Genomic DNA, 21,075 nt, shown 5'->3' on the forward strand with positions numbered 1-21,075 from the left:
AAGTTAAACTTTTGTCTCATCTGTCCACAGAAAATTGTTCCAGTAGTGCTGTGGAACATCCAGGTGGTTTTTAGCAAATTTGAGACGGGCAGCAATGTTTTTTTTTGGAGAGTAGTTTCAAGGTTCAATGGCGTTACTTTGTCAGTTTAGGATTTTGAATACTTGGATCAGATCTTCTCATAGTCTTCCCTTCTTAAGACTAAAAAGTTTCAGTTTTTTAACACAGTGTAAAACATTCCTTCAAGTCAGTGAATGTATCTTGTTTCTCTTCTTTTGAATTCCTCAACAGCCATATCTTTCTGAAATAAGGCAAAACAATTGTATACTGTACAATATTCTAAATGTGGTCTTATAAGTGCATTATACAATTTTAACAGAACATTCCTTAATTTTAATTCAACATTTTTAACTTAATCTTTTAACATTTTATTTGCCCATTTTATAGCTTCCCCACATTGTCTAGAAGGCATAAATAATAAATCAACAAAAATGTATTTTCTGAAAGTAGTTTCTGCAAGCTCAGCATTTACCATCTTGTTTTTATTACCTGCATGCAACACCTCCACTTTTTTATAGTTAATATCATCTTCCAGGTGCTTTCCCAGTCTTGAATTTTGTCTTAATCTTTTTGAATTTCATTTGTTGTTTCTACAGTGTTTGCTCTTTGCCCTATTTTCTGTGAACCTCACTACAGTGCTTTACTAAGTATACAAGAATCAAGATCATTAATACGAATCAGAAAGAAAAGTGATCCTAATACATACCCACTTACTGCATCATCTCAATTTGAGAATTCACCCCTTATCATGTACATATGCAGTAATCTTCAGTAAAGGATCCATTACAGAGCTCTTTGAAGTCTGTATTTTCAATATTTCTGCACCTTCTCGTGGAACAAAATAACCTTACCTACAAATAGAAAAAGAATGTTACAGAGCACCTTAATCTCTTCAATACGAGTAGAGACCAGAGAGCCACCGCCAAGACATATGACAAATCAGTTTGCAGCACCTCCTCTTAAACCTGTAGTGGCACTGTGACACCTCTCTCGTGTTTTTTTTTCTTGTACAACGGAGGTGGGGTGCAAATCTAAAAGTAAGCCTCCTCATAAGATCAAGTTACTGCTAGACAGGTTTTAACAATGTTCTCTTGGTAACCTGAGGTATCGGTGGATTAGTATTTTTTTTCCCCTGGATACCAATCCCCTTAATTTTCTGATTTGCTGACATTAATCTTTAAAATGGTTAAAAGCGCAAAACTTATTAAAATGTATACTCTTTATCAGCATGCTATCATGCCACGTATTCTTTAACAGCAAGCGTCTGTTTCATTAGACCTTAATATCTATGGAAACAAAACGCACCTCTAGAATATGAATACACATTGCACATTACACATCACACAGCCCTTTGTCTCTTCCTGGGAAAGATGCTCCCCCCCACAAAAAACACGTGATCCGCCACGCACCCAGTGGCTCATGCTCTGCTTACGAAAGCAGCAAAGCATTCGAAGTGTGCGGAAGCGCTTGGACAGGCCGATGTGAAACAAGGAAGAGGAGTACAAACACAGCTGTTGGTGGTTTGTCACCAGATCCTGCCGCTGCATAGGGAGTACGTGGTCTTGGATTAACGTGTCCTTCTTCTCAGCTGATGCGAACGGCTGCAGTGAAACTCGATCTCACATTAAAAGGAAGAGAACACTGGAGGCAGAACAAGAAGGATGGATTTATTCGTTTTAATGAGTCTGGACGAGCTGTCCCTGCGGATGTCTCAGCTCTCTATGTATCCCCTTTTCGATATGGCACATTACATTGTCTCAGCAATGGCACTTAAGGAGCAGCCAGGTAAACATTTGAAAATATATAATATAAATATCAAAATATGTATATCGGCTGGTTTTGATGTTAACTCGTTTAATAATAATAATAATAATAATAATAATAATAATAATTGCTTACACTTATATAGCGCTTTTCTGGACACTCCACTCAAAGCGCTTTACAGGTAATGGGGACTCCCCTCCACCACCACCAATGTGCAGCATCCACCTGGGTGTAGGTTAAAAATCCACACTTTTTAGTTATATAAATGAATAAATCGCTTAATTTTTTCCAGTATGATCTGGACTTGGAATACAAGGATTTCCTTTCCTGTTTCGTATTCAAATTCTCCATATTACAACATTCTTGAAAGCATATGTAAATAAGCATAAACTGGCATGGAAGCAGTATTGGTTAATGTAATAAAACGAACTTTTTAGTTATAAACAATATAATTATTTGGATATGAAATGTATAGCATAAGTAAGTAAATATTACAAGTCGGAAAATATACTTTAAAATCATTTCCAGGTATGCATACCAGCAGGTCCACAGGTCATAAACTACATTACTTTTTAAACCGTTGGTAGATTGACTACACAGATAGGAAGAAAGTAACTGCCAATATGACCCTTACACGAAGAGACATGCATGAAAAGCTACAGATGTGCCATCACTAAGATCTAAAATATCTAGCCTAAATTCCTTTTTTTTCTAGCCTTAATTCCTATTGAAATCTGGTTTGAAAAGATCCGTTTACGCTGAAATGGTTTTGGTCTAAATATACCAAAGCGTATTGCGCACAGCATCGTGAATATAGAGAACGCGTTTGTGGTACAAGCACACTTAAGCTAGTTATTGTTCAGCATAGCTATTATTGCTAAGACCATATACGAAAATAAAGATTGTAAAAACTGCTATTAATGATTGTTAATATTATATGCTTTGATTAGACGTCAGAAAAATAGTGTACTATTTTAAGAAATGTGAGGAGATGATAAGTGGTTTCTTTTTTTGCTTGAAAATAGACATATGTTAAGGACTTTAGAGCAAATTTGTATGAAACATTGGATTTGCATCATTTTCATGTGGGCATAAAACATTATCATAATAAGACTGTTTCTATTTGCAGTTGTAGACATTGAAGAAAATCAATGGTGTTTGAAAAAATAAGGAAATAATAGCAGTACATAATGTGGTCTGTAATATCTGTGTTAAATCCTAAGATCTTTCTTTGGAAAGATCACTGGAGACATGGAATTCCGATTTCTTCAGGAAGAATGATTATTGAAAAACACAACAAACTTTAGGATAATTGTAATAAAAATTTAATACAAAATAAAGCCTAGTTTTAGTTCAGAACCATTAATAGGACTGTAGTGCAGCATTCGTAAGACAACAGTTAAATACCTTCCAATATATCACAGTATTCTGCATCATACAATCCTATTTCCTGCATTTCTTGGCATATTAGTTCATAGCACAGTCCTATTGCTGTTTTCTACCTGAATTTCAGATTATTTAAAATATCAAATTTAGCTACAACAGTGTGTAGTTTCTTGGTAAATGCTTTCCTGCATTATTCTTCAAAATCAAACCATTCCCACTAATGAGGAGCAAGTAAAGGTTTATTCCATGCTGGAACGAGAAGAAAGGAAACAACATTTTGACTGTGGGGCCTTCGGGTTTGAGATCGTGCTCGAAGAAGGCTTCACTGCCGAAATGTTGTTTCCTTCTCGTTTCAGCATGAAATAAACCTTTACTTGCTCCTCACTTGTCCACTAAGTTCTTCTGGATGTTGTACTTTCTGACCAGTGTTATCATAGAGGCACACAAAAACTTAACCTTTGTGGCTTACGTTTCTTACAGTTTTGTTTGTCTCTGTAATCTGAGCTCCATGTGGAAGACATCTCTGATTGCAAATGCCTGCTTAAAATAGCTTTATTATCTAGCCTTAGGCCTATTGTGCAGTGAAAAGCTAAAATACAGAAATAGAAAAATGACTTTTAAGGTACTGGACATAGTACAGTTGAATGAAATGTAGTAATGACACATTTCAAGATGTAAATGCTAAACAGGGTATATTTGTTGTCATTTTAAGTATTAAAATAAAACACATTTCAGCTTTGTTGTAAAGTCATTAATAAACTGGTTTTGAACCACTGCAATTTATAAAATATATTTTACTGCAGATTATTTGATCTACCTGGGAAAGGTTGCAAAGAACAATTATGATTCAATTTTCATCCAATGCTCTTTATATTGCTCTGCATACTGTATATTTGTGCATATTGCTCAAATCACAGAGTTTAGCCAGGATTACATATTTGATCATAGAGATAGGTGGGCCTTCTTTGTGAGAGCCTTGACCTTTTATTAGTTTCTTATTGTTCTTTTAATAGCAAGCTATCTTAAAGTGCCCTGAATTACTGTCCTTGTTTGGCTTTTCTGATGTGAACTTTTTTCCCTTTGTTATTCATTTGCTGCACTTCTGCTAGTAAGCCTGACTGGTATTCCTTAACCCCCCTGTTACCAAAATATCAAAGGTTGTTCATCAACACCTGTTCCTGTACTGTTCCTTTTTTATCTGACACAGAACCAACTTTGTAATTATTAGAGGAAGGATTGATGATTGGTGCTTTCATCAACACAGAAATCACAAAAAAAGATTATTTTTACTCTTACAGTTTAATTCAAAGAAAAGAAAAAAGTATACATCTTACAGACAAGTTAAAAAAAACAATAACTATATAATGAAAAAGTAAGAAATTTAATTTTTATAATACTTTAGAAATATATTATTCTTTATTTTGAAGGAACAAAAGTACTGGAACCGTTGGCTTACAGATTCCTCATACTGGTCAGATTTTTGCTGTTGGGTATTTAGGCACTTATAAAAGAGCTCTGGCCATCTTTTAACTGTCCTGCTTTGAAAAAAATAATACAGAAAACTAAAGAACTTTTTGTTAAACTTTCTGTTGTTGAAATTCTGAAGCTGAAAGAAAAAAACACAGAACGGTAGCACAGACATTGTAAATTCCAAAAGTTTGTAATATACAGAACAAAAAACAAACCATTGGTTACCAAAGATCCCTCAGATTAACACTAAGCCAAGACCAGGTTGGCCAACAAAAATATCTGCCATTGATGACAGAAAACTTCTCAGAGCTGTCAAGGAAAAGCATAAAAAACTTAAAGTGCAATGTAAATATTGCTGTCTGTTCTCTTTTTCGCATCTTGTAGCTATCCTATTTGGAAATTTACCACTTTGTGATGAATTATATATATAAACATGCACACAAAAACTGTGATTCAGTAAGTTAATTGAAGCTGTAAAGAAATTAATAGTTAGGATCATGGGGCACATAACTCAAGGTCTAATTCTTATAATTAATTCATACACTGTACAGTGCTAATTGAATATGTGAACCCTTCATCTTTTATATGACAAATAATTGTAAAAAAATATTTTATCTGTACTCCCATATTCAATTAATCTAATCCAAATGATGGACACGTATACAAAAATGATATATTATTTCATTATTTATTTTAAAAAAGCTGTTTTTATTGGAACAAGTAAGTGAAAGTATTAGAAAATATGATGCCTGTGTGTAAAAGTAAGTGAATTCAATAAACAGTGACATCCCTTAGCAGCAATGCCCAGAGATCAAACATTTCCTATAGTTACTAATCAGTCTCTCACATCTTCTTTGAGGAATGTTTGCCCATTCTTCCTTACAAAACTGCTTTGACTGCTCCAGAACAGTTGGCCATCTTGCATGAACAACCCTCTTCTGGTCTCACTGCAACATTTCTATTGGGTTGGGCAATCAGAAACAAAAAAACACATCTCTTGATCCATTCTTTGGTAGATTTGCTGGAATGTTCAGGGTCATTGTAAAGCTGGAGGACCTATTCTTGACTCAACTTCAGCTCACCGACAGAAAGCCTGACATTGTCTTCCAGAATATTTTAGAATGTCTCTGAATTTATAGTTCCTTTAAGGTCCATGGGCAGAAAAGCTGCCCCAAACCAAGACGATCCCATCACCATGCTTGACAGTGGGGATAAGGGTATTTTGGTGGTAGAGACAGTGTTAGGTTATTTCCAAACATGGAATTTTTTTGTTTTTGCCAGAAAGATCGCTTTTAAACTTATGTTCATCCAGGGAACAATTTTTCAAAACAATGTACAGGATCATCCACAAGGTCTTTTGCAGACAATACAAGCAGTGGTGTTCTTTTTTAAGAGCAATGGTTTTCTCCTGGCTACCCTCCCATGCATGCCATTGCTATTCAGCTTGCGTTGTTATTGTTGAAGCATGAATGTGGACATCAGCTTTAGCAATAGAGGCCTGGAGATCCTTGGATGTGTTCCTGGGGTTCTTTTGGACATCCTGTATGGGTTTTCTTATTGCTCTGTCAGATAATTTTTGAATGACATCTACATCTTGCTAGAGTCACCATTGTCTTATTTTCTCAATTTGTAGACTATTAGTCTTACGCTACAGTGACTGACTGTCTTACTTTAGACAAAATGTTTTGCTATGGCTGCTGCAGACTGATGAGTACTTACAACATTTCCTAAGGTCACGGGAGGTCTCTTTAGATCATAGCATGCTGTATTACACTAACCTGTATGGCTAAGACCAAATTGACTAGGTTTCTTGCCTTTATACAATAGAGGGCCTCCCAAATGTTGTCCTGGTAATAATTACCTTGAGGTCCTCACTTACCTCATTGACTGAGTTAATGAACCCTGTGGTTCTCTTAGCACGTGCACTAATTCTTATTTGCTTATGTCATTTTTTATTGCATGCATCAAGTTTTCTAAACAGTACATAGTATATTAATTTTAGAAAAGAGCTAGTTCTGATTAGACAAGGATTTTATAGTAAAAATGTAACATTTGAAGAATTACAATGGGTTCAGAAACATTCAAGCAGCATTGTATATACTGATATGGTAAGATCCTTTCTAAATTGCCCAAAAAACTGACTCTTGTGCATCAGCATTGGTTTGTCAATTCTGAAAACAGGAAACAGGTGGAGTGTGAAAATCTTGCTTTAACCTTCACTGAATCTTGAAAGATTTTTGAAAGACTGGCATAACTGAATGCTTATTATATTAATTTGTTGTGTTACTCAGTTTAAATTCTGTTGTTTATTTGAGTTTATATTTCTTTCACTTAACAGCATCCTAATACATAAATAACAGTGCTGGAAAAATATATATTGCCCAAAATGCCCAGATCTAGTAAAAATTCTACTGACAAAGGAAAAATGTGTCTTACACTTTGTACCAGAATTAAGAACCTAAAAATGTTCAGTGACTTTATTATTTCACATGCAGGCTTGTACCATTACTTGCTTTCAGCAGTTTTAATTACATGAGCAGATTTAAGACATGGTGAGTACAATCACAAAATATACAATATTGTTTGAAGAAATTGAAAATTCTAAAAGAGATACTGAAATAAATGAAGTGGCAAGGTAGAACAGTTTTCCCCATTGTAAGTTTTGTGCCAGATACAGTATGCAAATTTTAGAACTACATACCTAGCCAAGTTTGTTAGAATTGTTTTGTGTTTTTCATGTCTGAAATGAATATTTTCAAAGTCTGAGGTAATATATCCATCAGTATATTGTATTATTTATTCACTATTGATAGACAAAAATGTATATAATTGTTTTTGTGTTATACTTTTAAGCCATGATAATTCTGTCTGAGGAAAGAACTTACTTGGAGAATCTGTCTCTATAACTCCATGTGTGATTGAGTATATGCGATTAATACATGTAGTGCATTGATTATTTGGAAAAAGGATATGTTGATACAGTACATTAAACTAGGCATTAGTCTACACTTTCACAGTTTTAACTGCTTTGCTCTGTACTGTCAAATACAGTATATACAGTAGTAGAAAGTAGAATTGTGCTGTTTTCTGGTGAAGGTTCTCATGACTCTCTACTTCAGTTGCTTCAGTACTCCTACAGTATGTTTTGTTATTCTTTACTTAAGAGTTTGTTATAGATAAAATTGTGCAATTTTACATCAAATTCAATTGTATACGTATTACTTATTACTTATACTAAATAGTATGACAATTTAATGATTTCAGTATTCATTCTTAAATCCACCTTATGCTTTTTTGTGATAGAATATGCTCTTAAGATGCTTATTTTATTTTAGAGTGTTTGGGGAGCACGCTTAGCTAATGAGCCATACATTGTTTTAAAGTACTCAACAATGCACAAATTTTGATTAAACTTTCAATGTCGACATTTTGCATTTAAAATGCATTTATTCTAAGCAGGTTGCCCTATTAAAACAAGTTTTCATGCATCTAATGTCAAAGCCATACTACTTTCATGAGCCTCAGATCAGGTAGTTTCACACAGACCAAATGAGCTAGATGGTCTGAATAGCCATCTCTTTTGCTATTTTGTTCTTAAATTTGTGGATTTTGAACTATATTACATCGTGGACATAGCGATTGTTTAGGAGGATTTTGCTGGTCTGCAGAGATCTGCATGGAGTACTGACATACAGAAGACATGAGGGATGGATGGATTAATACCCTCATTCATTTATTTCCCTTTTTTTAATGATATAATGTAAGCATGCCCAAAGGGGTTGGCCAGCCAGTTGACCTTGGACCCCTAGAGGTTTTTTTTCTCCTTACTAAGGAGTTTTTGGTCTTCTGTTCTGTATTCACAAAATGTATGGTTACTTGCATTGTTAAGTGCCTTGGGGCAACCTTGTTGTGAAAGGCGCTATATAAAAATAAATTGAATTGAATATTAATAAGACTATTGGGAATATGCTTACATGGGCAATGACTGGACACTGTATACCTTCCTTTAACTGTGCTCCATGTCCTTCCACATGTAAAAGCCATCATGGACATGATGATCATAATGAACAAATGTACTTCAGATGTGTATTGTCACCTACCTATTTTATAGTATGTGTATTACATTGCTTCATAGAGAATAAATGTTTTGTTATAGTTGTATGAGCATGTCAGCTAACTTTATTAAGATTGTGTACAGACATAATAACAAAACGTGTATTCTAATTGTTGCACTATATTTCTAAATGGGACAACGGGTCCTGAAGTACACTTGGAGTATACATTCTCATGTCTTATGTGCAACGTGTGATTACTTTACTTTAATAAAACTGATATTGTAACATCAATACTGCAAGTAATGTTTTATTAATAATACGGTAATTATTAATCAATTCCTTTTGATGGTATTTCAGGTTATCCCTTCAAGTAGACAGGTATGTTACTAAAATCCCCTTTCTCCCACTCTGTGTTTCATGCTTTTACTGCCACGGTCTTATTTATAACCTTGCTAAACATCACTTTTGCTTGAAACTGGTGCATGTGAATTTGTGACTGTAGTTTGTGTTTCTGTGGTGTTGCAGTATATCATGAAGTTTCAGCAAAATTATAAACTTCATTAATCATCACAGAATTCTATTTTACTGCCCATTGCTAATGGTAAAGGCATTGTGTATTCTTATTTTTCTTTGGGATTAATCGCCTTTTATAAATAACCCACACTTTCAACTGATGGTATTGCATGTGTCTGTAAAATGGTTGTTAAAAATTAAGCACATGGTTGTAAAAATATTTCAGATCGGTACTGATGCATCCAGCATCATCATCCACTGTTCTGCATACAGTGCCTTGCAAAAGTCTTCACTCACTTCCAATGATGTTCCATTACAAATGTATATGCAATGCTGTATATTTAACAAAAACTTGAATGCTCCAGGTTTTTTGAGGGTGAAAGAAGTTAAATGTCAGCAAAACCTACTGCCAAAAAAAAAAACTAAATACGATGATTGCATAAATATTCACCTCACTTTGCCAAACCTAATTTAGGTAAGGTGCATGTGGTCAACAACAATAGCCAGCAGCCATATCACTCTGCAACTCACAACTGGCATTCCCCTAAAGCTAAGCAGGTGTGAGCCTGGTCAGTACCTGGATGGGACACCTCCTGGGATAAAAAACTAAGGTTGCTCCTGGAAAAGGTGTTAGTGGGGCCAGCAGGGGGCGTTCACCCTGTGGTCCATGTGGGTCCTAATGCCCCAGTATAGTGAAGGGGACACTATACTGTAAACAGGCGCCGTCCTTCAGATGAGACGTAAACCGAGGTCCTGACTCTCTGTGGTCATTAAAAATCCCAGGGTGTTTCTCGAAAAAGAGTAGGGGTGTAACCATTGGCCTTTACCAATCATGGCTTCCTAATAATCCCCATCTATGAATTGGCTTCATTACCCTGCTCTCCTCCCTGTTCGGTGAGCGTTCTGGTGCACTATGGCTGCAGTCACATCATCAAGGTGGATGCTGCACATTGGTGGTGGAGGGGAGTCCCCATTACCTGTAAAGCGCTTTGAGTGGAGTGTCCAGAAAAGCGCTATATAAGTGTAAGCAATTATTAATTATTATTAATAACTTTGACAAGAAGAGATAGAGTTGAATAGCTGTGATTTCAGAAAATATTGTGGTGGCAACATTATATTACTGGACTCCTTTGCTTCAGTAGGGACTAGTATTAGTATGTAGTTTCACATGAAATAAATATGAACATTAAATAAAAGAGGCCATTTGGCCATTAGGCTAGTTTTTAGGTGCTAATTGTTTTGAGGATCTCATTCAGTCATTTCTTGAAATAGAAAGTAGAATTGTGCTTCAACAGCTTAGTTTATTTCAGACTTTGGCAAAAAAAGTGTCTCCTGTTCATGCATTTAAATGTCACTTTGTTTTGACTTGTGTCCATTGGTTTGTGTATCATTGTTGGTTCTGAATATGTCAACTGGTTTGAATTTGTCCTCTAATACTTTTTTTGTTGTTCTCATTTTATTTTGTATTTCATCATTGATACTGTTGTAGCGGCGAGGCTTATTAATAAGAAAGAATTAAGTGTTCTGAGCCTTCCCAAATGAGGCCCCATTTCTCTGTTCATCTCTGTGGTGCAGCCACAGAGAAACTATTAATGCAGGCTGATTTAGGGTTCCTTTGATAAGGACAGCTCCCAAAGGGGGATGCACTTAGCTAAGCCTGGCTATCATGATCAATGGTCATCCATTGGCGCCTATCTGTCTAGGGAGTGCCAGTTGGACATCTGCACTGCATTCCTAAGTGTCAGGAGTAAGTGACTCATATCTCACCTTGATCAACCAATCAGGGACTGGTAGGGCCGAGTAACCCACGTGGGACTCTGATGCCCATGGAACTTTCAGCCAATCAACGAGCTGAAGTTCCTCCAGGTAAAAACAGGCAACACAGAGAGCCTGAGAGATTCAGTAAGATTCAGTAAGATCCAGGAGAATTCTGTGGACAATTCTAAAGGGAATTCAAAGGAGAATTCCAGGGCAGGATGGCCCAGGAGCAGAAGGCTCCCAAGGGCAGGACATTCTCGCAGCGCGCCTCCTGACCATCCTGAGACTCAGCCCGGACAACCACGGAACGGCCAGTGTGTCCGAGTGCCAGAACTTTCCTTTGTTCTAAGAGTCTAGAGCGGAAGTTGCCAGAGAGTAACCAGAGGATCCACCCGAGGCTAGCAACAGCAGCAGGCCTCATGAACAGGTCAGAACTGTGGACAGCTGAATCACTATTCAGAACTAGCTCTTCATCAGGAACGAACCAGTCCTCTTCCTGACTTGCTGGGACCCACAGTCATCTTTTCTCCTGTGCACAAACTGTGCTAGTTAAAGCCAACACTAACTAGCCGGTCAGTGAACATCAGCAGCGCACCGTCGCAAGCCGCACAGCACAGCCTGGCACGCAGCCAGAGAGCACGGATTGGACAGCAACAGCCTGCAACTGTTTCTTTGTGCCCGCAGGAGATCTGAATCCCCAGAGATTGGATGAGTATTCAACTTCAATGCATTACAGCTTGAGAATTCAATTGTTATCCCAACCAGTTGATATCAATTTAATTCCTAAGAGTTATGTACTTGTTTTGAGTATCTAATGTAGAAGTTATAACCAAGTTCATTTACGAAACGGTCTTAATGAATGATATACTGAACGTATGTCCTCTTGATACGTGTAACTCTTTGTAACTGACTGAATATATACCTTTTGTATTCTGATAACCCTCTCGATAAGATCTGTTAGGTTTACATGCATATTCTATGTATTAATAAATGTATCCTCGTGTATTAGTACAGATGCAGCCATTCAAAGTGCGCGGTACAGACACCGCAGTACAGATACCGCAGGTAAGATGACACGCAATACCGCGGTGCGTGATTGGTTGACCGACAGGGGCACTCGTGGTCCGTTGGTCTGTCGTAGAAAGACTTACTGTAAACGCCTTTACTGTGCCCGTTGTAGATATTGAATTTTACCACTGAAGGGAAATCTTAGTAGCTGAGCATAAAAAGAATAGGAGCATACTGTAACGCGTGTGAAGGCCATAAACGATATTAATTTTGGAACGTAAACATACAGTATATGGCTGGTCTTGGTACTTTAAAGAAAAAAATACACACCAGTATTCCATTTCTCCCTAAACATTGTAAGCTTCGAAGTCTTTAACTAACGTGATACCGGAGTCAACAAGCATACTTTTAGAATTTGATTAAAAGGGAATATAATATGGAATCGCGTATCTAAAGAATTTAATAACGGTATGATTATATCCGTGTACTGCGGCAGGACTGTGTAAGGCTGTTTCGCCTACCTGATCATGCGAGCTGTCTTGTAGCCTACTGGTCTAGGTGCGTGACTACCAACTGGCTGGTTGTGTGTTCGAATCCAGCTGGTGTTGGACTTTTCATTTTTATTTATTTATTTTTTAATCGCGTAACATAAACATATTACCATATGCAAACTGTACTGTATACAGTATGTATATGTATATTTTATGTCTTAACTGTGCCCGTTTAATTGAATTAAAAAAAAAATATTTAACACGAACATTAAGCTGTTTACATCTTCCGCCTGAGAACAGTCACCCGTTGCTACCCAACGCAGAATGGTGATTGGCTGACACTATCTGACACCCCTCTGATTGGAGAAAAAAGACGTGCTGGCGTGCTATACACACTGCCAGGAAGAGGATTTCTTTCTATTCAAAACGTGTATTTTAAAAGTTTAAGAAGTAAAAACCTTACAGCGTACACAGATTTCTAAACTGATCAGGATCGTTATCTTTGTCTTATGCATAAAAATGTTCACCGCTCTGTCCAGCAAATTAATAATAAACTTTATTTTATATAGCGTTTTAAACGAATAAGTAATTAGATTGCTCATAAACCTAATCACTTGCTTTTTCTTTTTATTTAGGCTCAGATTTCAACTATAGATCGTATTATTAATAACCATAATAACAACCAACCAACAAAAACAACCATATAAACATAATGGTGGTGCTGGACCTTCCAGTTTTATTTATTTATTTTTTAATCGCGTAACATAAACATATTACCATATGCAAACCGTACTGTATACAATATGTATATGTATATTTAATGTCTTAACTGTGCCCGTTTAAGTATTGAATATTCATATCTAATTTTACCACTGAAGGGAAATCTTAACATAAACATACAGTATATGGCTGGTCTCGGTACTTTAAAGAAAAAAATACACACCAGTATTCCATTTCTCCCTAAACATTGTAAGCTACGAAGTCTTTAACTAACGTGATACCGGAGTCAACAAGCATACTTTTAGAATTTGATTAAAAGGGAATATAATATGGAATCGCGTATCTAAAGAATTTAATAACGGTATGATTATATCCGTGTACTGCAGCAGGACTGTGTAAGGCTGTTTCGCCTGCCTGATCATGCGAGCTGTCTTGTAGCCTACTGGTCTAGGTGCGTGACTACCAACTGGCTGGTTGGGTGTTCGAATCCAGCTGGTGTTTGACTTTTCATTTTTATTTATTTATTTTTTAATCGCGTAACATAAACATATTACCGTATGCAAACTGTACTGTATACAGTATGTATATGTATATTTGATGTCTTAACTGTGCCCGTTTAATTGAATTAAAAAAAAATTATTTAACACGAACATTAAGCTGTTTACATCTTCCGCCTGAGAACAGTCACCCGTTGCTACCCAACGCAGAATGGTGATTGGCTGACACTATCTGACACCCCTCTGATTGGAGAAAAAAGACGTGCTGGCGTGCTATACACACTACCAGGAAGAGGATTTCTTTCTATTCAAAACGTGTATTTTAAAAGTTTAAGAAGTAAAAACCTTACAGCGTACACAGATTTCTAAACTGATCAGGATCGTTATCTTTGTCTTATGCATAATAATGTTCACCGCTCTGTCCAGCAAATTAATAATAAACTTTATTTTATATAGCGTTTTAAACGAATAAGTAATTAGATTGCTCATAAACCTAATCACTTGCTTTTTCTTTTTATTTAGGCTCAGATTTCAACTATAGATCGTATTATTAATAACCATAATAACAACCAACCAACAAAAACAACCATATAAACATAATGGTGGTGCTGGACCTTCCAGTTTTATTTATTTATTTTTTAATCGCGTAACATTAACATATTACCGTATGCAAACTGTACTGTATACAATATGTATATGTATATTTAATGTCTTAACTGTGCCCGTTTAAGTATTGAATATTCATATCTAATTTTACCACTGAAGGGAAATGTTAACATAAACATACAGTATATGGCTGGTCTCGGTACTTTAAAGAAAAAAATACACACCGGTATTCCATTTCTCCCTAAACATTGTAAGCTTCGAAGTCTTTAACTAACGTGATACCGGAGTCAACAAGCATACTTTTAGAATTTGATTAAAAGGGAATATAATATGGAATCGCGTATCTCAAGAAATTAATAACGATATAATTATATTCATGTTGCAAAAGAACTGCAACGGACATAAAAACTCCCTTGCATGGTTTCATTACGACCAGAATCGGTCTTGAGATATTTTTAACTTGATTTACAGTATTTGAGAGGTATGTCTTAACACCGATACTACAGTGCTTAAGTACTGCTCACGTATATGTTTCTAGGTTTATATTATGCATTTCATACGGTCAAATTACTTTTGAGCAATAAGAAGCGAGAAACGGTATGCGTTTTACTTTCGTTTTGTGCTGGGACCCGTGGATTGATTAGAGATATCAAGTACATACAAGTCATTTTTTAAATGTTGTAGTTCGTCTTGAAAAAATGTTACGTGTACATCATCTATCAACAATTACACAGGTTCTGTTTCCATATTGCGGATTTTGGTTACGTAATATTATTTTCTAGATTTCACGTTGTGAATATGATGGGATGTCTGATGGGATGTTTCTAAAAATCCATCCTCTGTAAAACGTCTTCTCTAGTTGTCCTGCATATGTATTCGCTAATGAAGCTGTGTGTTCTGAGCCTAGATCTCTACATTTCTGTATGAACCAGCTTAGAGGGCTAAAGACAGCTTGTGTTTAAATTGAGTGTAAGGCAATTTATGCTTCTAAAGTCATGGTCAGCATTTATCTTTGTACTGTGCTGTAAACTTGTTCTGTGCCAAGTCACATTATTTTAAAGCGTTTTTAAAGCGTTATCAAATACGGTGTTACTGTAGTTTACTGAGTCCCATGTCACATGGTCTGTGATTGAAACCTGTAAAACCGGTTTAATTCGTCACAGCCAGCACTCTTCAGGTGTGAGGGTCTTCTGCTCAGAATGAAACGCTAAAATGTTTGTGTATATTCTAATGGTAGTGGGGGCGGGGTGTGTGGGAACAGGTTTGGTTGAAACATTTTCTCTGAAAGCATTTTCTTCTTGTAACCGATCTTGTTACAGCATGTAACAGTTTACTATTATTAACCATATTAATTTTAAGTGCTTAATGTAAAATCTTGTAAAAATATATTTTCATTGTTCAAATATACATTAAGTCTGACTATCATATAATAAGTTAAATACAAAACTAAAGAAAAAATAGGGTTAAATACAATTCAAAATATTTTGCTAACAATGTTAACTGTTTATGAATAATAAAATGTATTAACTAAGGAGTAGGATGGCACAGTTGTTAGTATGTTTTTTGTTTTTTTTTAACCCAATCTCCGGGAAACCATTAGTACGATGGTGAATCGGAGATTCTCAACCCTTGCTGCGTACGACTGGAAAAGAATTCGTGATCGGATCAACGAAATGCTTCGTAGGAGGAGGCGGTCTTTTCCTCTTGTCTAACAGTCTGTCCACAAACAAAACATTCCTGTTAGACAAGAGGAATTGAAAAAAAAACAATGTTGTCAATGAAAACCGGTGTGTGTGTCTCTCCCTGCTGGATGTCCCTCTCACAAACTGCTGAATGAATAAAATAATTTTATTGAAAACGAGTTTGCGATTGTCTGGTCTTTAAATTCTGGAGATACGCGATTCCATATTATATTCCCTTTTAATCAAATTCTAAAAGTATGCTTGTTGACTCCGGTATCGCGTTAGTTAAAGACTTCGATGCTTAAAATGTTTAGGGAGAAATGGAATACTGGTGTGTATGTTTTCTTTAAAGTACCGAGACCAGCCATATACTGTATGTTTAAGTTCCAAAATTAATATCGTTTATGGGCTTCACACGCGTTGCAGTATGCTCAGGCACTAAGTAAAAGGAGATGCTTCGTATTGCTTGACTAATTTTAAAAACTAAGTTATAAATATAAAAATTGCAGGCGCTGCTCTGGTGCGTCGGCTCCTACACAGTGCCTGTCTGCCGTAAGCGTTACAATATACATACAGTACCCAACACTGCTTGTACCCATCTGTCATGCAAATAAAACACCTTGAATTGAATTGAATTGAGGGGAGAAGGGGGGGATACTAAAGCCAATACTGGCTCAATGGGCTTTGACGTGCTAATGCGTTGGTTTAACGGTCCGGGTGTGGCAGGCTTCCAATGTCAACTCGACTCGATTAGAAGACAATGAACGTATTTTAGCCCTAAATGAATTAATAGCAAACATGGTTTACATAAAATACATTTTTCCAAGAAAGTTTATAATAATACGATCTATAGTTGAAATCTGAGCCTACTTTAAAAATAAAGGAAAAGCATTTTCAGAGAGCAATCACGCTGTGTTTATGTAGAAAAAGTGATTAGGTTTATGAGCAATCTAATTACCTATTCGCTTAAAACGCTATATAAAATAAAGTTTATTTAGAGATGAATGATCAGTGTCGCAGTTTAAATAATGTGAGTCAGGAAACTAACACAGCGCCACCGGATTTAATAACGCAATAAAAACGCTATAAAATAATGTGACACAGTACAGCACAGTACAACAATACTGACCATGACTTTAGAAGCATAAATTACCTTACACTCAATTTAAACACAAGCTGTCTTTCTGTATGAACCTCTAAGCTGGTTCATACAGAAAATGTAGAAATGCATTAGCCTGATCATGATTAAAAAACACATAATTAAACACGCGTTTGCGATTTAAATCAGAACACGATTTAAATCAATATAAATGTTTATATTGTAACGCATACTGTCCAGCCTCCATTTCTCTATAAAAATTTACTGTTGCACACACACACACAATAGAAGCAGCAGCCGCTGTCAGAAGGGAAGATATGTTCAAAATATCGCAAATATCGATCATGTTGCGATATTTTGAAATATAAAAGTCAATTGATTGTCCATAATATCGCTTACCTATTTTTTCGAAGAAATGTTTGTTAAAATAAAAGTCCAGCACCAGCTGGATTCGAACACACAACCTGCCAGTTGGTAGTCACGCACCTAGACCAGTAGGCTACAAGACAGCTCGCATGATCAGGCAGGCGAAACAGCCCTACACAGACCTGCCGCAGTACACGGATATAATCATACCGTTATTAAATTCTTTAGATACGCGATTCCATATTATATTCCCTTTTAATCAAATTCTAAAAGTATGCTTGTTGACTCCGGTATCACGTTAGTTAAAGACTTCGAAGCTTACAATGTTTAGGGAGAAATGGAATACCGGTGTGTATTTTTCCTTGTGATATTTTAAGCTCTAGTTGAATGATAGGTGTCGCATTTTAAATCATTTTCGTAGCTAGAAATTATGAAACGCCCTGTTAAAAGCAAGGACGTTTTTATGCCCCGTTGAAGTAAAACAAGATGCCTGACAAAGTATGGCTTGGACAGATTCCACGTGCTTGTACAAATGTGCTAAAGAAATTATACTTTGAGTATATAGCTTGTCCAAAGTCATCCATTATTAATACTATTAGTAATATCTTCAGTAAAGGCTTTGATGCATAAATATTTCTGATAAAGGTAGGTTGTGTACTTCTGTCCAACTGAGCAATCTTGCTTTCATAATATATACCAACATTTTAATGACTGATGATTAACATGCTGTAATACACAGTTCAAAATTAAAGGCTCAAATGCTGTACATGAGAGGTTAAGCTCCCCCTGGCCGTTTTACAAGGCGACGCCGGATAGTTAGTCACGTGACACACGTGACACACGTGACACCGCGTGATACCGCGTGATACTGTGACACGCCCACCGGGGTATGCCGCGAAATACCTCACCCATTTTGAATGGCTGCATCTGTACCTGTGTGTGTGCGTTGTTTGAGTTATGTCGCATGGTTGGACTCTAAAGCCATCAAAAGAATCAACTTTGTAATTTACTGCTACAATTAATAATTGCCTCAGTAAATGCCCAAACCCTACAGAACTGGTGCCTTCAGAGAGCCACTATATTTACATTTTGGCTATGGCAACGTTACATTTATGGCGTCCCTGAGTGGCTATGATTACATATTTGGCGTCCCTGAACGGCTATGAAACATTACACTGTACACTGTAGAAAACATTTTTATTTTCCCCTCATTGCAGTCCTTTTATTGCCCTACCTATCATTTTCACTTTGTTAGTTTTCTTACTTAAATATACCTTTTATTTTTATCTACATTTTCATTAATGACACAGTGAAATATATACAGTATATACTTTTAAGTTAATCAATTCCTATTGAATATTTTAAGAAAATTTGGTCTAACTTTAGAGTTGGAGTGACTTGTAGAGCATTTGATAGGTATGTATGCATGATATATTAAAACTTAATGGATGGTGAACATACCCCCATTTAGTGGCTATCTACAGTAGGTATTTATTGATAAGGTTATTGTAAAATAAATAAGACCTTTTTATTTCAGAGACCTATGGAGACAGATTTGGTACCAGCATGTGGGACAGTACCATCACCTCTGAACAGACAAAGAAACACTATCGAAATTGTTTGTGGCTTATCTAGTCTGTAGCTTGGCCAATAACTGGCTGCTCCATGCAAGTAATTACATGACCCAATTATCAATAGAGTTAAATATCAATTCTGAAGGCAGTTGCCAGGTAGATTGCGTTGTCTCAAGGGTAGTTTAAAAGATCGGGTCCTGGTGAAAACTTGAAATGATTGTGTAATTTTAAAAACCTTACAAGAATAAGTAAGGAGCACCAGGCTTTAAAAGTGTAGTGCCTCACACAGAAAAGCGATTGTTCCTCCAAGGCCATAGAATTAGCAAAATATTATGATTAGGATTAAATACTTTGAAAGCTATATGCAATTCATTTAAGCTTTTTCAGATATACAATCTTTGCATTTATTTCTGTTCCTTTGATTGCTGATTTTAAGTCAATAGAAGTAAGTATGTTTTTGTGTATTATTATACTTAATCTCACTGTAAGAAAAAGTAAATACTTTTCTTTCTGTGTGGATTTTGCTGCTGTTTATAAAAATATCTCCTTACAAAATATCCAAAATATGGAATTTAAAAAGTTTTTTAAACAAAACATATGATCATTCCTTTTTTTTCAATGGAACTTGCGAAATTTAGTATAATTAATTCGATTTTGTTGATTTTATTTTTAAAATGTGGTTTAGTCATCGTTTATTTCAAATAAAACCCCATTCCTGAAATGAAATATATTACATTTAAATTAAATTAAACATTTTCTATCTCACTGAACATCTTTTCTGACTATTTAACTTTATTTTCTTAGTATTAGAGTCACCTTCACCAAGCAAAAAGTAATATACTGTATTCTTAGTCTCGTAGCAGCCTTTTCAATCTAGTTTCCCAAACATTTTGAATGCTGCCAGTGTCACAAACCAATCTTTCATGTGTTTTCACAAAAAGCTTCATTCAGAATAAAACCTCTAAATACCCTTAACATTATTTGCTACATACTGTATAAGCAGCATAAATGTGATTCGTTGTTGTATTTTAAAATACCAATAGCTTAACAGCTTTTGGGGTGTTATTGTCTGTGATACATTATAAAAGACAGTTTTTTTCCTGTGGCTTCATGTGATCAAGTCTGTGGTTATTCTTTAGTGCGCAGATGTTAACAGGAGTTAATGTTTAAACCCTGCCATGTATTACTTGGAGCCATGACTCCAAACTCCAATGTACAGAATTTTATGTAAACAGTGTCTGAGCTTGCCTTTTTTAAAGCTCCTTGGCTGAGTCCTATATACCTGTAATTATGGCAAAAAAAGCATTATATATTGTCCCAAGGGAACTATATAAAGTTGGGGTTATTTACATGAGAATGCCGAAGACTAGATATTTCAAATATTACTTATATATTATATAAGTAGAATATACTTGTTCAATATTTGTATAGGGTTTTACTCATATGGCTCCTGTCTCAGGAAGTGGCGAAATAAATATAATTCCTAGATGAAACGCATAACTTCTTCACACATTTAGCTATGCAAATTGATACCCATGTCTGTTTTCCTCTGAGATACTCCAGGCTGGCATGATAAATGGCTTCAAAAGCTGACTGTGAGTGTTAGAAAATATTACTGGCTTTGTTATTCTGAAATTGAACAATAACAGACTGATTTTATTGTGACATCGGCCTTGACATACAGTATAAGCCTTTACCATACACATCTAAAATGTAAATGGTGTTGAAAATCTAGAGATTACCAAAGTAGCCTTTGTAGGATTTGTTGTGCTATTTGCTGACTTTTTGCAGAAACACATGAGCTATTTATGTGTAAATACAGCAGTTGGCTTACACAACACAGCAGCTTATGGCTTCCTTAAACTGACATGTGCTAAGTGTGAATGCTGAACAATCAATGCCCAGAGTCTGGCATTAAGAAGGTTATTATTACCCAAATCTTTATTTAGAATACAAAATCCCTAAGCACAAATTTCATGCCAACAATCTTGAAACATCTAGTATCGAGATTAAGTATCTGGCCTGAGA

The 21,075-nt window shown here is 35.8% G+C and overlaps 1 protein-coding gene and 1 long non-coding RNA gene across 3 annotated transcripts in view; one reads left to right on the top strand and one right to left on the bottom strand.

Moving 5' to 3' along the window:
• Positions 1-6: 6 nt before the first annotated feature.
• LOC148673143 (uncharacterized) lies at positions 7-1,422 on the bottom strand. The gene is made up of 3 exons (XR_015935947.1): positions 1,364-1,422; positions 765-909; positions 7-299 (listed from the first exon to the last, which is right to left on the bottom strand). It is a non-coding gene; the product is annotated as an uncharacterized LOC148673143 (long non-coding RNA).
• A 72-nt stretch (positions 1,423-1,494) lies between these two features.
• tmem38b (transmembrane protein 38B) overlaps positions 1,495-21,075 on the top strand; it is a 74,887-nt gene continuing 55,306 nt past the window's right edge. The window contains exons 1-2 of one of the 2 annotated variants that reach the window (XM_088629455.1): positions 1,705-1,843; positions 9,091-9,111. Coding sequence is in view for 1 of the 2 variants with exons in the window: in XM_088629454.1 (XP_088485580.1) it covers positions 1,720-1,843 (124 nt within the window). In the remaining variant the exon portion in view is untranslated. Of the gene's footprint in view, positions 1,844-9,090; positions 9,112-21,075 lie in introns of both variants that reach the window. The other variant, XM_088629454.1, reaches the window with a different exon arrangement.

This window comes from Lepisosteus platostomus, chromosome 4 (genome assembly GCF_059453375.1).
Source record: "Lepisosteus platostomus isolate fLepPlt1 chromosome 4, fLepPlt1.hap1, whole genome shotgun sequence".
Taxonomy (NCBI): domain Eukaryota; kingdom Metazoa; phylum Chordata; class Actinopteri; order Semionotiformes; family Lepisosteidae; genus Lepisosteus; species Lepisosteus platostomus.